The sequence below is a fragment of the Parus major genome, chromosome Z (assembly GCF_001522545.3).
Source record: "Parus major isolate Abel chromosome Z, Parus_major1.1, whole genome shotgun sequence".
NCBI classification, from domain to species: Eukaryota; Metazoa; Chordata; class Aves; order Passeriformes; family Paridae; genus Parus; species Parus major.
Genome location: NC_031799.1, coordinates 73,698,572 through 73,711,251, shown reverse-complemented (window position 1 = coordinate 73,711,251; position 12,680 = coordinate 73,698,572). Strand labels below are relative to the sequence as shown.

The window sequence follows — 12,680 nt, the reverse complement described above, 5'->3', positions numbered from 1 at the left end:
TTACACTTTAAGGTAGGGTTCACAAGTTGATCTCACTTTTCAATGGCCTAAACTGCTGTCAATTCTTGGAAATGACTGATAATTGGTCAGGAGGAAGAACTCCCATCAGCCATCAGCACTTCTAACTTCCCCTCTTTCCTCAGCTTTGCTTTAAAGGTAAAGCTACCCCATGACACAGAGTCACAGCAAGGGCCTGTGCTCACACACTCTCTCAGAGCCAGCCAGGAGGGACATGCAGTTATCTTCTGTGGAGAGTTCTGGCCACAGCATTTCAGCCTGGCTGTCCCCATGCAGTGATTATTTTATGAACTGATAAATATGCAAAGCCCTGGACAGCTCTCATGTGACGTACATTAGCTTTTCCTCTCTTGAGAAAAGCACCTAGGGGAGCCCTGCCTGAACTGTGAATGAAACCTTGTTCTAGGTCAGGATGGTTCAGGTGTTCTTTAACTTGCTGATTTTTTTGCTATTGTTTCCACTTATTTTACAGTTAGCTGCTTTGGTGATGCCAGACTGTGCTACTTTTCCTATTATTTAATTAGTCTGATTGGCTAAATATTAAACTCTGCCTATATTAAACATATTTTTTCTGTTCTCTTTGGGAAGACTTGCATCTTAGTTGTTTACTTTAACAGCATGATGAAGCTGAAAAGAAACACCAAGTGAAAGTACAGAAAGTTAGATAAGGCAGCCCAGGTGCACAGCTTGGGGCCTGTACGGATGATGATAATCACAGTAGGGATAAATAGAGTAGGTTCTGTCTTTTACAGGTCATTTCTCTTCTGAGGCATGTGAGGGGTGGCTCATGGCTTGCTGCAGCTGAAGTGCTCTGTCACCATTAATTGGCTGTTGCACACCTTATTCCTTTCCCAGTTTATAAAAATAGCATAGCCATACTAGCAGATTCTAACGTAGGAATGGGCTTCAGCAGTCTCTTCTCCCTGTGTTTATACACCTCCATAAAACTGGTTCTTGATTTCTGCTTTAATCAGTGACAAAACACACACAGAAGTTCTTTAGATCTGCTCCCACGTCTGCCTCATAATATGGAAAAGTCCCTACAAAAATCAGGCTGTGAGTGGTCTCATCCTCCCAGGTATCTGCTAATCCCTTGTTTAACTTTGCCAGGAATAGTCCTGGAGTAGAGCTGCAGCAGCAGGGAGCCCCATCTCCCTGGGAGTGAGTTCCTCCCCACACCAAATCTGTCACACAGCCAGTGTCAAAACAAGCAGTGAGACTGGAAACGTGGGAGAGGAACCTCCTGCCAAAATACTCTCCAATCACCCGCAGTCTTGCTGCAGAAATCCTACAGATGTTACAGCAGTTAAGCAGCAGCAGTGTAATCTGCACAGCACCCACACAAACCCTGGCGCTAGATAAAGACAATTTACATGGAGAATTATTTCTTCCACCTGTGTCTTCTAGAACTTGTGAATTTCCCAGGTTTATTTTTGTACAAATCTTTGAAACATGTTGGGGTTTTTTTCCCCATTCCTTAGCATTTTATTTACATCTGTTCTGCACAGAATCAGTGCCAGCATTAGTAAGATAACATGAACTGATTTTTAAAGAAAAGACACCTTTAGGTGTTCATTTACCAAAACTGCAGGCCCTCATAACTGTTAACACTAACAAGGTATGAAGCTGCTTTCTGTGACTTAAGATTTGAGTTTTACCTGAAATCTCTGAGCAGTTGTATGGATGAAGCCAAGATAGCAAAATAATGCCATTTTTGTCATTTTTGTTAACAATAACGAAGCACTTGCATAAGCGTAGGAAACACACAGATTTCTTCTCTCCTGAGAATGTCTAACACAACTTGATGAGAAGCCATCAATTCCAAAATCAGTCATTTTATTTTGAAATGGTTCTACTGGACATGAGCCTCAAGGAGATTGTTTTGACCAAAAACTTGAATTCAACATCCAGACTAATCTAGGGTATTTTTTTATTTAACATTTGTACCAGATAGGTTAAAAGAACGTTGAGAAGCTTATGTCTTTTCCTCAGCTCAAGCTGGAGGGTAAAGATCTCCCCACACGGACGATTAATATCAGACAAAAATCAAATACTTCCACCCAAACAAATGAGCTGTTCCCCAATGAACACAGCAGCTTTGTTTCTACGGCTCTGCCACACCATTTTAGCTGGCACATTGAATTTCCAGCGTGCCTCCAAGCTGCCTTCCTCCTCCTCCTCCTCCTCCTCCTCCTCCTCCCCCTGCGGGCTGCGGAGAAGGTCCCATTTCTGCCCAGAAGAAGGTGACATTAAGGGACAGGATGGGAGTGGGATGGGAGCTGAGGCTGGCAGGAGGGCCTGGCTGCCTCACTACCAGCTTTTGTTTTGTCAAGCACATGGGAGAGGCAGAGGGTGAGAAAGATGCAGGGGAAGAAAAGAGTCTTTGGGGGAGTATCTCTGACAAATAATGATTTACACATAGGAAAATCTGCCCTGGGCTAGCAAGAAGGACACATAGGTTTAATCTCTCTAATTTTAGTGATTTAAAGGAGTGATTAAAATGACAGCTTGAAGCAGCTACTCAGAAATGAATTGCATATATATGACCCCTCTCAATTAACTGACTGCATACATCTCTGGTGGTAAATGACCTTTGGCTAAAGTTATTTATCTCCTTCTCTTTTCACAAAGAACAAATCTTAATCAAAATTGCCCTGAGTTTTAGGCTAGAAAAACTGGTCTGACTGTTGACTAGACCATTTCTTGGCATCCTCTGCTTTTGACAGCTCTCACAGTCTGCCTGCAGAAACAACAAGACCTTTCCAGCTGCAGCAGATTCTCGCTGAAGTCAGTGCAAAACCTGCTCTGTTCATTTCCTTCAGAGCAGTTCAGGACACCTGGGCACTCCCAGCTCCCTGCTGGTGCTGCTGCCATGTGCTCCCACTGCTCTGCCCTTTGCACAAGGCCTTTATTACGGGTCTGCATCGATGGACCTGCCTTCGTGTCACTGGCTGTGGAGGGATCGAGTTCCTTTCTGAATCTAAAACTTTTACTTCTGTAGCTGTGGCCTACCTTCCACTGATTTTTAGTGCATTAGCTACACAAATAACCTATGTATTAGTGAAAAAAACAAAGGTGTGTCGTCCTTTTGCACTGTAAAAGCCTGATTTATTTTGAGCTGTATTTTGGGCTATTACTGTATTCCTGATCACTGCCTGGGTTGAGGCACTGTAGGCTCTGCCAAACCTCAATTTTACAGCAGCTGAATGCAGTTGAAAATAAGCAGTGTGGAAATACTTTTGTGAAAGTGTCAGCTCCAGTAGCCTCTGGAAGGAGCATGGGAAGTTCTCCTCTGCTCAGAGGTGCTGTCGGAGCTTGTCAGCTGTAACACAACTGCAGCAGCAAATTGGAAGGGACCTGTGTAAATTACAGCTGTGGTTTCCAGAATGACAGATCTCTAGAAAGCTGTATAAGCACTGAGGTTGAGCCAGATGGGTCCTGCGAGCCCTCAGTCTGACACACTTTAGCCCTGCTTGATGGCTCTCACAATATTAGCGGGATGAAAACTGGCTGGAAGTAGGAATTCTCGTTTCATAGAGATCCACAGTGGGTCTTGTGTGGGTCTTTCCATTCTGATAAGCCAGGCACAGCTTGATTAAGTCTGCTTATTTTAAAACATCAAAATAATCCTGAGAAAGTTTCACGAAAGTTTTCAGGGGGAGCTGCTTGGCTTATTTTGGGCTGTGACCAGCGGAGCTGCTCTGCAGTCATTTGAACAACTTGCCAGCTCCCAGTGCGACAATATTTTTGTTTTGTTTGTTCTGGCAGAGGCACTAATTGGAGAAATGGAACACCAGAGCTCGTGCCAAGTGATGGCAGGGAGCTCAGGCCCCGTGTGTGCGGGGAGGGGACACGGTGGCTGCTCCTGCTGCTGCCAGGTGCACTCAGCCTCCAGCTCCCTGCTGGGGCTTGGAGGGGCAGCACAACACGGGCAGGCACTCCCCCAGGACCCTGCCGGGCCCTGAGGTGCAAAACTGTGCACAGGAGCACATGATGCTTTAAACAGACACAGAATTTCCTCTGCTGTCACTGGCTTGCACACAGGGATGTATATGCAGTTCTGCTTTCAAGGGTATCAGCTGATTGTGCATGTATATGTGTATATATATGTATATATATGTGTGTGTATATATATATGTGTATATATATATATGTAATTTTTATATATAAAAATATATATAATTTCTACATATACTCTATATAATTTTTATATATACACATATATAATTTCTATATATACTATATATATGATTTTTATATATACACACATATATAATTTATATATATACTACATATAATTTTTATATAGACTATATATAATTTTTTTATATACACACATATATAATTTATATATATACATTTATATATTTATTCTTTATATATAAATAAATATATTTTATTGTAATTTATATATATAAATCCTCCCCGTTCAGGGAGAATTTCCCTGGTTCTGAGTGCAGGAATAACGAAGGGGCATTACACCATCGTGTTTCCTGAGGTGGAGATTCTGAGCAGCTGAGTTAGTATGGAATTTGGCAAAGATTGGAATTAAGTGAGGCTTGTAGGGGAAATATTTGCTTTCTTTTTTCCATTGTGAGAGGACAGGCAGGGAGAGATTTCCTTGCTGTGTTGTGTGAAAGGCAAGCAAACAATCTCTGATGTGATTTTGAGCTGGATTCTGCATTATGTGGCTGGCTGGGTAATCCAGCCCTGTGCTGTGCTAAACGCCTCAAATTGCATCAGTGGCTACACGCTGACCTTTGGAAAGGTGTATATTTCTCCCTGAATTTGTATGAAAGTGTCCATGTCTGAAGCAAAACCAGAAAATGTGTGTAATTTTGCAGTTGATTTTCAGCGTGGTTCCATAAACAATGCCGTTTATAATAGTAATTCTGCACTCCAGTAGTTTTCTGGGCTATAACATCTCATTCCTGTGCTGGGAAAGCTTTGTGGGACTTCCTCCTTCTGACCCCAGACGTGAAAGAAACCAATGTTGATGGTGATATCCCAAGGGAAGATTAAGATGAGACTTTATCCAAGCAGTTGGTAGAAGACTGCAGTTTTATCTGTTCTTCCTCAGGTGATGTGGAACCCCAGGGCTGCATTAGGGGCACCTCATCTGCTGTCAGAGAGACAGGATGCCACCAACCCCTGTCCTGTTTGTCCATCCTGCCTGTGCTCTGACCCTCCCAGTGCCCCACTCCTGCCAGGGACTCCACATCTTCAGCTCCCAGAAAATAAAGATGTGGGATCTGTTAACCTCCCCCGGTCCTTTGGACAGCCAAGTCCTTCTCCTTGTCATTCCTGTGAGAAATGTGGAGCTGGGGCAGCCAGCACTTCTTCCCTCTTGGGGACACACTTTAATGAGTTCCCCAGAGCTGTTTCTGCAGATTCACAGAGGTCTGAGAGTCACTGAGACCTGCACATTGAACTGCCTTGAAATTCCCATCTCAGTTAGAACAGCTCCGTGTGGGAAATGTCCACTGAGTTACTCCACAGCTGAAAATGGATGTGTGACCCAAAAAAGGCGCTTTTAGCCCCAAGCAGTGTCCCTTCCTGAGGGCTGCCAGGAGCTGCCCAGGGGTTGTCACCAAAGCAGAGTGACCCATGCTGTGCCTGACGTGGGCTCTCCAAGGGCTGGGGTGCAAATGGGGTCCCTGCTCAGGGCTGCTGCTTCACAAATCTTAACAAAAATTGCTGCTTTGCCATTTTAGGTATTTGGCTAAACAGCTGGATCTTATTTGCAGTTTTCTTAGACAATGGCTTGAAAATTAGAGTTTTGCTTCGAGTGATCCCTGCTCTGGGAATTAAGAATAGGAGAAAATGATTTTTTTTTCCCCTCTAGTTTAGCAGAAATTTAGGATCTCCTGCTTAAACTTATGTATTCCTTTATTTTGAATTAATATCTTACTCTAGTTTTTTGGAGGAGCTGGCTACTCAGGAAATAACTATTTTCACTGGACATTTCCTGAGTTACAGAGCTGTGAAATGTTTGTTTCCTGACCTACTGCAGTAAGTCCTGAGCAGCTGCAGAGTTGCAGTGGGGAAGGAAGTTTGGGGAGGATTTTTATGCCTTTTTAATTTAATTTCATTCCCCCTGCGCCCGAGTATTGCATGCATAATTCATATTTGTTTAAGCTTCCATTATGACCCAGTCCTAAGTGGTCTGGAAGCTGCTTGTGAGATGGACATTTTGTTCAGAGATTTTTTGGTGTGCATCCTGCCAGCTTTTGTTTTTCATGACAGTCAACTCTGTTCACAGATGGTCTGAAAAATGATACATTTGGCTCCTTGCAATTATCGCCTCCTTTCCATTTAACCTTTATTCCTATTGACATTATAAAAACATGAATAATCTCACTAACTACTTCCTTCAACTTTAATGAACTAAAGGTAAAAATTCCAAAAGCCATTTTATGTGATTTTCTCTTTTTATCTGTACATTGTCACAGCCTGTATTTTAACTTTTTCTTTGTGGTAGGGCACACTGAGCACTTTAAGCATCTGAAAGCTTCCTTTGAATAGTTCTTGAAAAGACTGTGAACATCATGCAATAAATATCTGCTGTACTCCTCTTCATATTGATGATAGAACAAGTTATGAGTGTAGATGAAGTGTCATTAAGGAAATCAAGAGCTAGGGATCATTTGAAATGCAGAAAAACATCAATAGGTAAAAATTGCTTATCTCCTCCCAGAAAGATAAGAGAGGTAGCAGGAGCACAGAGAAATTTATAAATTCAGAGAAATACCAGCTGCAGTGTTGCCATTCTTGTCACTGTTCATAGCAGGTAATTCAAACATTATGGCAGAGAAAAGAAGAAGTCTAAAGGTGTACTAAAGATTTGCCAATATAATTGCCAAGGGTTGTTCAGAAAGGCTTTTCTTCTTTGTCAGTTGCTCCATGTATTTTTTTATGTAAGTCCTAGGAAAGGAACAAATTGCTGTCACACTGCACATTTGTCAAGGCATTCAGAAACCTGAGAACACAATTGGCAGCAGCAGCCTTTGAAATTTGGGATCTGCTCCTTCCTGCAGAATCAGCTATCAACAAAGGCACAAGGTTTGGGTGGGTTTGTCTATGGCTTCACCAGAAAAGCTGGGCTTGTGAGTTTACCCATGGGTGCACACAAAAACACTTCTTGTTTTTCTGTTTTCTGCAAGCAGATGTGATTTTGGAGATGTACACAAGTGGTTTTGGTTATGACATGAACTCCTTGTTGCCTCTCTTTGCTGGTGCTGAAAGAAGAAAAAGTTGAGATGTTCTCATATTGCTGCTTTTAACTTAGAAAAATGCACAGTATTTGGTTATTTTACTTGAAGATGAGTTATTGATTTTTAATAATAAATAGTGTAACTCATAATGGCAAGTATGTTTCCAGTACTTAGCAATTTTTAAAGATTTATTTTTCAAGAGATATACTGGTGTGCTCTCATGAGAGAATATTTCTATTAAAGAAATTCAAAAATCTCAAGAGTGTGTGCTAATTATAGCTGTGGTAGCAGCCCTGTTTTTAAGGGCTTTTGAAGGACAAATCTTCAAATTTGAATATATCTTTGAGCTTAAAGGAACATTTTCATTCTGTGTGGCAGTCATGTTTTAAGCATATAATCTCATAGATTATAATAATTCTCAGAGCAACTTTAGTGTTATTACGAGGAGATAAAATACTATCTTGATCTTTAAGGTATTCTTTGGCCACTTACCTTTCTCTCCTATCCATTAAACTAAAATTATTTTGCTGGACTGATATATTTTTAGACTTCTGGTTTTAGTCCAAGTTTACTGCATAATCTTGACACAACTGTTTTATCTCAGTGCTGTGTTCTTTAAATTTCTCTGATAAGAAAAAGCCTTTCTAAATCAAGAGTCATTTAAAAATAGTTTACCAACCTTTCCCTTAAATATTTCTCAGAAATTAAACGCAGTCACTAGGTCTCTATCTGTGTTACACTATTGTACATCAGCTGGTCCATGTGAATCCCTGGGATTTACCTTACTAAAACCATAATCCCCTGACTTGATTTGATAGTTAGATTGTACGTGTGGCAGAGGCTTTAGGCAGAGGAATCAAATACATACTTGGAATTATTTCTGACGTGGGTGGTTGCAACAGGGATTTTCAGTGGCATATTTCTTAGAACAAAATGGTTTCATATGTTCCAAGGAGCAGAGAAAGTGAAATTAAATGCCTGAAATGCTCTGGATTGCTCCTGGCTCCTAACAGTCATTTCTGATGCTGAATTAGTTTGTAACCCTTTGTGGAGCAAAGCCTGGGTGATTAAATATTCCTCTCCCCTGAACTGAGGTGGGCAGGAGACTGTTGCTAAATGATGCAGTCAGTGCTCTCAAATCTCAGATTGCTCATCTATAAAAACCCACAGAATGGTTTGGCTTGGGAAAGAAGTCTAAGGTCATTTGATAATAATTGGGAAAAATAAAAAGGAAGGATTGTATTATTGAGCAAATACGCTGTATTTTACACAGTGAATGGGATCTCATCACCTTCATCCTTCTTTTCATCACAGTTTGTATGGTTTCCTTTTCCAGCTCTGCCATTCTGCAGCTGGCTAATGTATCCCAGTATCATAAATAAAGAAATGGAGGAGGGCAGGATCACTGGCAGTTTAGGTTTCTTACCAGCACTAGAATACTCAATGTTTCTGTGAAAATGTGTGAAACCCTTTAACTTGCTTGAGAACGTATGGCCAATAAGAATGGGAATCTATAAACACTCATCCAAACTTCTTTAGGTATGTCTAGGTAAAAAAAAAAAAATATATATATATATAATCTCTTTTTGAGGGCTTCTTGTGCATTGGGAAGCCTTTTCTTTTGTCCTGTGTATATTGGCGAGGCTTTTTCAGTTGTAATCTGTGTCTGATAAGTGCTGTGCCCCGAGGCTGGGGTTTGTATCTGGTTTTTTGTGCAGAAAAGGCAGCACTGCTGTGTGCTAAGGTGTCAGGAGCCAAGCCAGGCTGAAGCTGGCCTGCAACTCTGGGGTGTATCAGATTATTTGATTATCTGATTATTTGTCATGTGCCTGCTGGGCCCTGAATGATCTCCTTCCACACCCCTGGGACTCTGTGGGGTTTGCTGGGATCTCCCCAAAATCTGGAGTGTGATTTTTCTCCCACTGCTGGGTGCTAGCACACCTTCAGTGTGAGACCCCAGGGCAGTTCACTGGAACTGGAACATCAAATCAGCCTCCGAAGGGAAGATTTTTGATGAGGAAGACACCAGAAGCCTCGTGACTCTGAACAATTTGCACCAGTTCTTCTGAACAGATTTCTCTTTGTGTAGATATACCCTTAAAAGTGGATATTATTGTTATTCTTATTGTTATTCTTATTGTTATTCTTATTGTTATTCTTATTGTTATTCTTATTCTTATTCTTATTCTTATTCTTATTCTTATTCTTATTCTTATTCTTACTCTTATTTCTTATTCTTATTCTTATTCATATCCTCTCAGAACTTTGGACAAGTTAATTACTATATTATTACATTATAGTTATTACTATGGTGAGGAATCACGTGCTGTTTTATCAATCTCAGACCAATCTTAGGGTGGTTTGGTTTGGAAGGAACCCTGATGACACCTTGTTCCAGCCCCCTGCCATGGTGGGGACACCTATTGGAAGCAGAAATGCTGTAACTGGAGTGAGAACTTTTTACAACTGAAATAGAAAAGAAAATATGGCTCTTAGATTTCTTTAAAGCACGTGGTGCAGAATTTACCATGATACAAACATTCCTCTGGGGTGAGCTGGATTTCAAAGGTTCAATACTGTAATTTATCTCTCTATCCAGTGCTTACCTTTTTTTAATCTTCAGTGATAGTGGAAGCCATGAAAGTATTAGCTTTTTAATAAAGTGTTTAAGGTGGAGATTTTTGTCTATTCAGCACCTATTCTTTTAATCTTTGGTAATAGAGGAAGCTATAAAAATACCAGGTTTTTATCAAAGTGCACAAAAGAAAACATGTGAAGGTGAGACTGGATTTTTTTGCACAACACGGTCTGAAGACAAGTACATGAACAGAGTGATTAAATAATATTGAAAGAAGTAATTCAGTGAAACTAGCAATGCTGTCAGGTTCACTTTGTGTTTGACAGCCTGTGGTAGAAGTTCTGCATCACCATTATGTGAAGATACTATTTGTGGAACCAGCACATATTAACTTCAACAGATAATGGTGAAAAACATTACTTGAAAGTAGCACTCACTGAGGCAGCTGCCCACTTAGATGATTAATAATTAGAAATACTGCTGGCATTTCTAATGTGGAAAGATTGCTTCCTTCAGGAGAGGAACAGGTATTTACCCTGGAGCGTTCCAGGTTGTTTCACCATCGGCTCTGGATGCGGGCAGGTCCGTCCAGAATCCTAATTAAATTATTTGTTACTGTCAGTGTGCACATCCAGATTTGCAGAGGTGTGGAGGGAGCTGGGGGGCTCAGCCTGGAGGAAAGGAGGCTTGGGGGACCTTCTGGCTCTGCACAGCTCCCTGAGAGGAGGGGACAGCTGTGCTCACCTCAGTTCTTCCCTCTCACAAATGGAGATCTCCATTTATTGGTTCAACATTAAGTACTGAGAACGTGGATCTGGGTGAATGTGTTGCTCATTCTCTGCAAAAAGCTAATTACTGCTTAAAACCTGGTGAAATTCTGAGGACCATACGGGTTTGCTGAAGTGATCTCTGGAGGCTTTAATTTCTTCCTTCCCTCTTTTTATTTTTTTTTTTTTTTAGCTTGCTTATAACTGTCTCTGTAGGCTTCTCTCTTCCTCCCAGCTTACTGAACTTCTTTTCCTTAATGTTACCTTGGTAAAGACTTTGCTGCCTTAATATATAATTTTCATTGTGACTTTCATTGCTGCAATTAAGTGGCTAATTGAACAGTTTATAATGTCTGTTCCTAATTGCTTCTGCAATAGGTTAACTGTGAAAGGCGTAGAAAATTAACACACAAAATGTTGCCTGTGTTACCTTTTGCTGAGGAAAGCCTCAGAGATTTTCTTTATTTTTCTCTTTATGGGCAAACGAAACCTCTTTAAGTGCTTCAATATTAAACTTTCTTTGATGTTGAATCTTAGATGCCATCCACAGTGTAATATGCCATAGTTTAAAAACGCCCATGAAATGTAAGTGTAGATAGAAAACACATCTGGGGGTTGGGGTCCAACCTGCAGTAAAAGATGTGAGGCTGCAGTTAAACACTTCCTGTCTTGCTTATCCTGACAAAAATACAGAGCAGCAATTTGGACTTTCTGGATTGTCTGTTGTAGGAACAGAGCAAAACTAATACAGGCCTCAAAAACCCTCCAATGGGTTTATCACAGAATAAATAGAAGTTTAATCTGCCTGTGCTATTTATAATAAAACATGGGCTTTCGAGCAGCTTTTATGTCGTAAAAAAGTCACGTGGGAGGGTGTTCCCAGCTGTTCTGGACTTTGCACTGAATGGAATGGAGAGGAAAACAGTGCAGGAGCAAATCTGACAGAAATTTAGAAAAATGCAAGCTTCTCAAGTCTATTCTCAGAGTTACCATTTTTTAAAAGACGCTCAGGGATTTAGTGTAGTGATTTCATTATTATTAAGATAATAATTTAATCATCATTTTAGCATATGGATTTTATTTTTGATAAAGCTACAGCAGAATGAAAAGAGAAGCAGTAATATGAATGCAGGGAGAAAATCTCTTGTCTGTTATAAAAACCATTTCTTTAGAAGTAAATGTTGCTGACCAAAAAAAAAAAAAAAAAGTCCATTAAAGATGAGTGGGGAAATGCTGCATCTGGAAAAATCTTAGTTTTCAGGCAGTGGTCTATAAATGTTTTTTCTATGTATCTTCCTGTTTCTTGTCATCCCAGTGGTAAAAAAGCCCAAACAACTCATTTGAAGTGTTGATCAGTAGCGCCTGCACAATACTGTTCTTGTGAAGGAAGGTTTCTTGAGCTGACCTTTTTCTCCTCTGTGTTAAACTATTCTCTTCCCCTTGTTCTTCACTGGTTCTGAAATTTTCCTGTTCCCCTTTTCTATATCATATGAATTTTCAAATCTGCTTGATTGCAGGCCTAGCTTTGGTCTGGTCCTTTTCCTTGCCAAAAATTTCTTCCATACTGAGGAAGAAAAAAAAATAATCCTTCCTCGTTTTCAGGTTTTTTTTAAATTAACTTTATTTTATTTCTTCCATGTCAAAGGGAGGCCTTGAAATTTAATTGCACAGACAATTACTGTTCACCTTTCTAGATCTGAGTGCTGACCCCAGGAGGTGTCTGTGTTGTGATGGGCAAGGTTGTGTTGCTCTGATGCTGCAGAATTTCTTTGGTCTAGATGTTCCTATTTCACCGTCTGTTGGGCGCCTTTCCTTTTATTGCACAGAAATGTCCTGTTAGCCCAGCCACCTCTCCTGTGCCTCAGTTTTTAAATTTGTGTGTCTTTCTGGATTTCCCCCCTGGCTCCAGCGAGGGTGTGTTTGTGTTTCCCAGGGTTCAACAACTCGGAGCGCACGTGCGACAAGGAGTTCATCATCCGCAGGGCCGCCACCAACCGCGTGCTCAACGTGCTGCGCCACTGGGTGTCCAAACACTCGCAGGTACCCGTGACACTGCACTGCCCGGGACACTCCTGTTCACACACACACACCTCCTGTGGTGTC

The 12,680-nt window shown here is 40.9% G+C and overlaps 1 protein-coding gene across 6 annotated transcripts in view; it reads left to right on the top strand.

The window, feature by feature from the left end:
- RASGRF2 (Ras protein specific guanine nucleotide releasing factor 2) overlaps positions 1–12,680 on the top strand; it is a 134,150-nt gene that overhangs the window by 96,655 nt on the left and 24,815 nt on the right. For all 6 annotated transcript variants that reach the window (XM_015614914.3, XM_015614913.3, XM_033520504.1 and 3 more), the window contains exon 18: positions 12,511–12,617. In XM_015614914.3, coding sequence (XP_015470400.1) covers positions 12,511–12,617 — 107 coding nt within the window. The remainder of the gene's footprint in view (positions 1–12,510; positions 12,618–12,680) is intronic.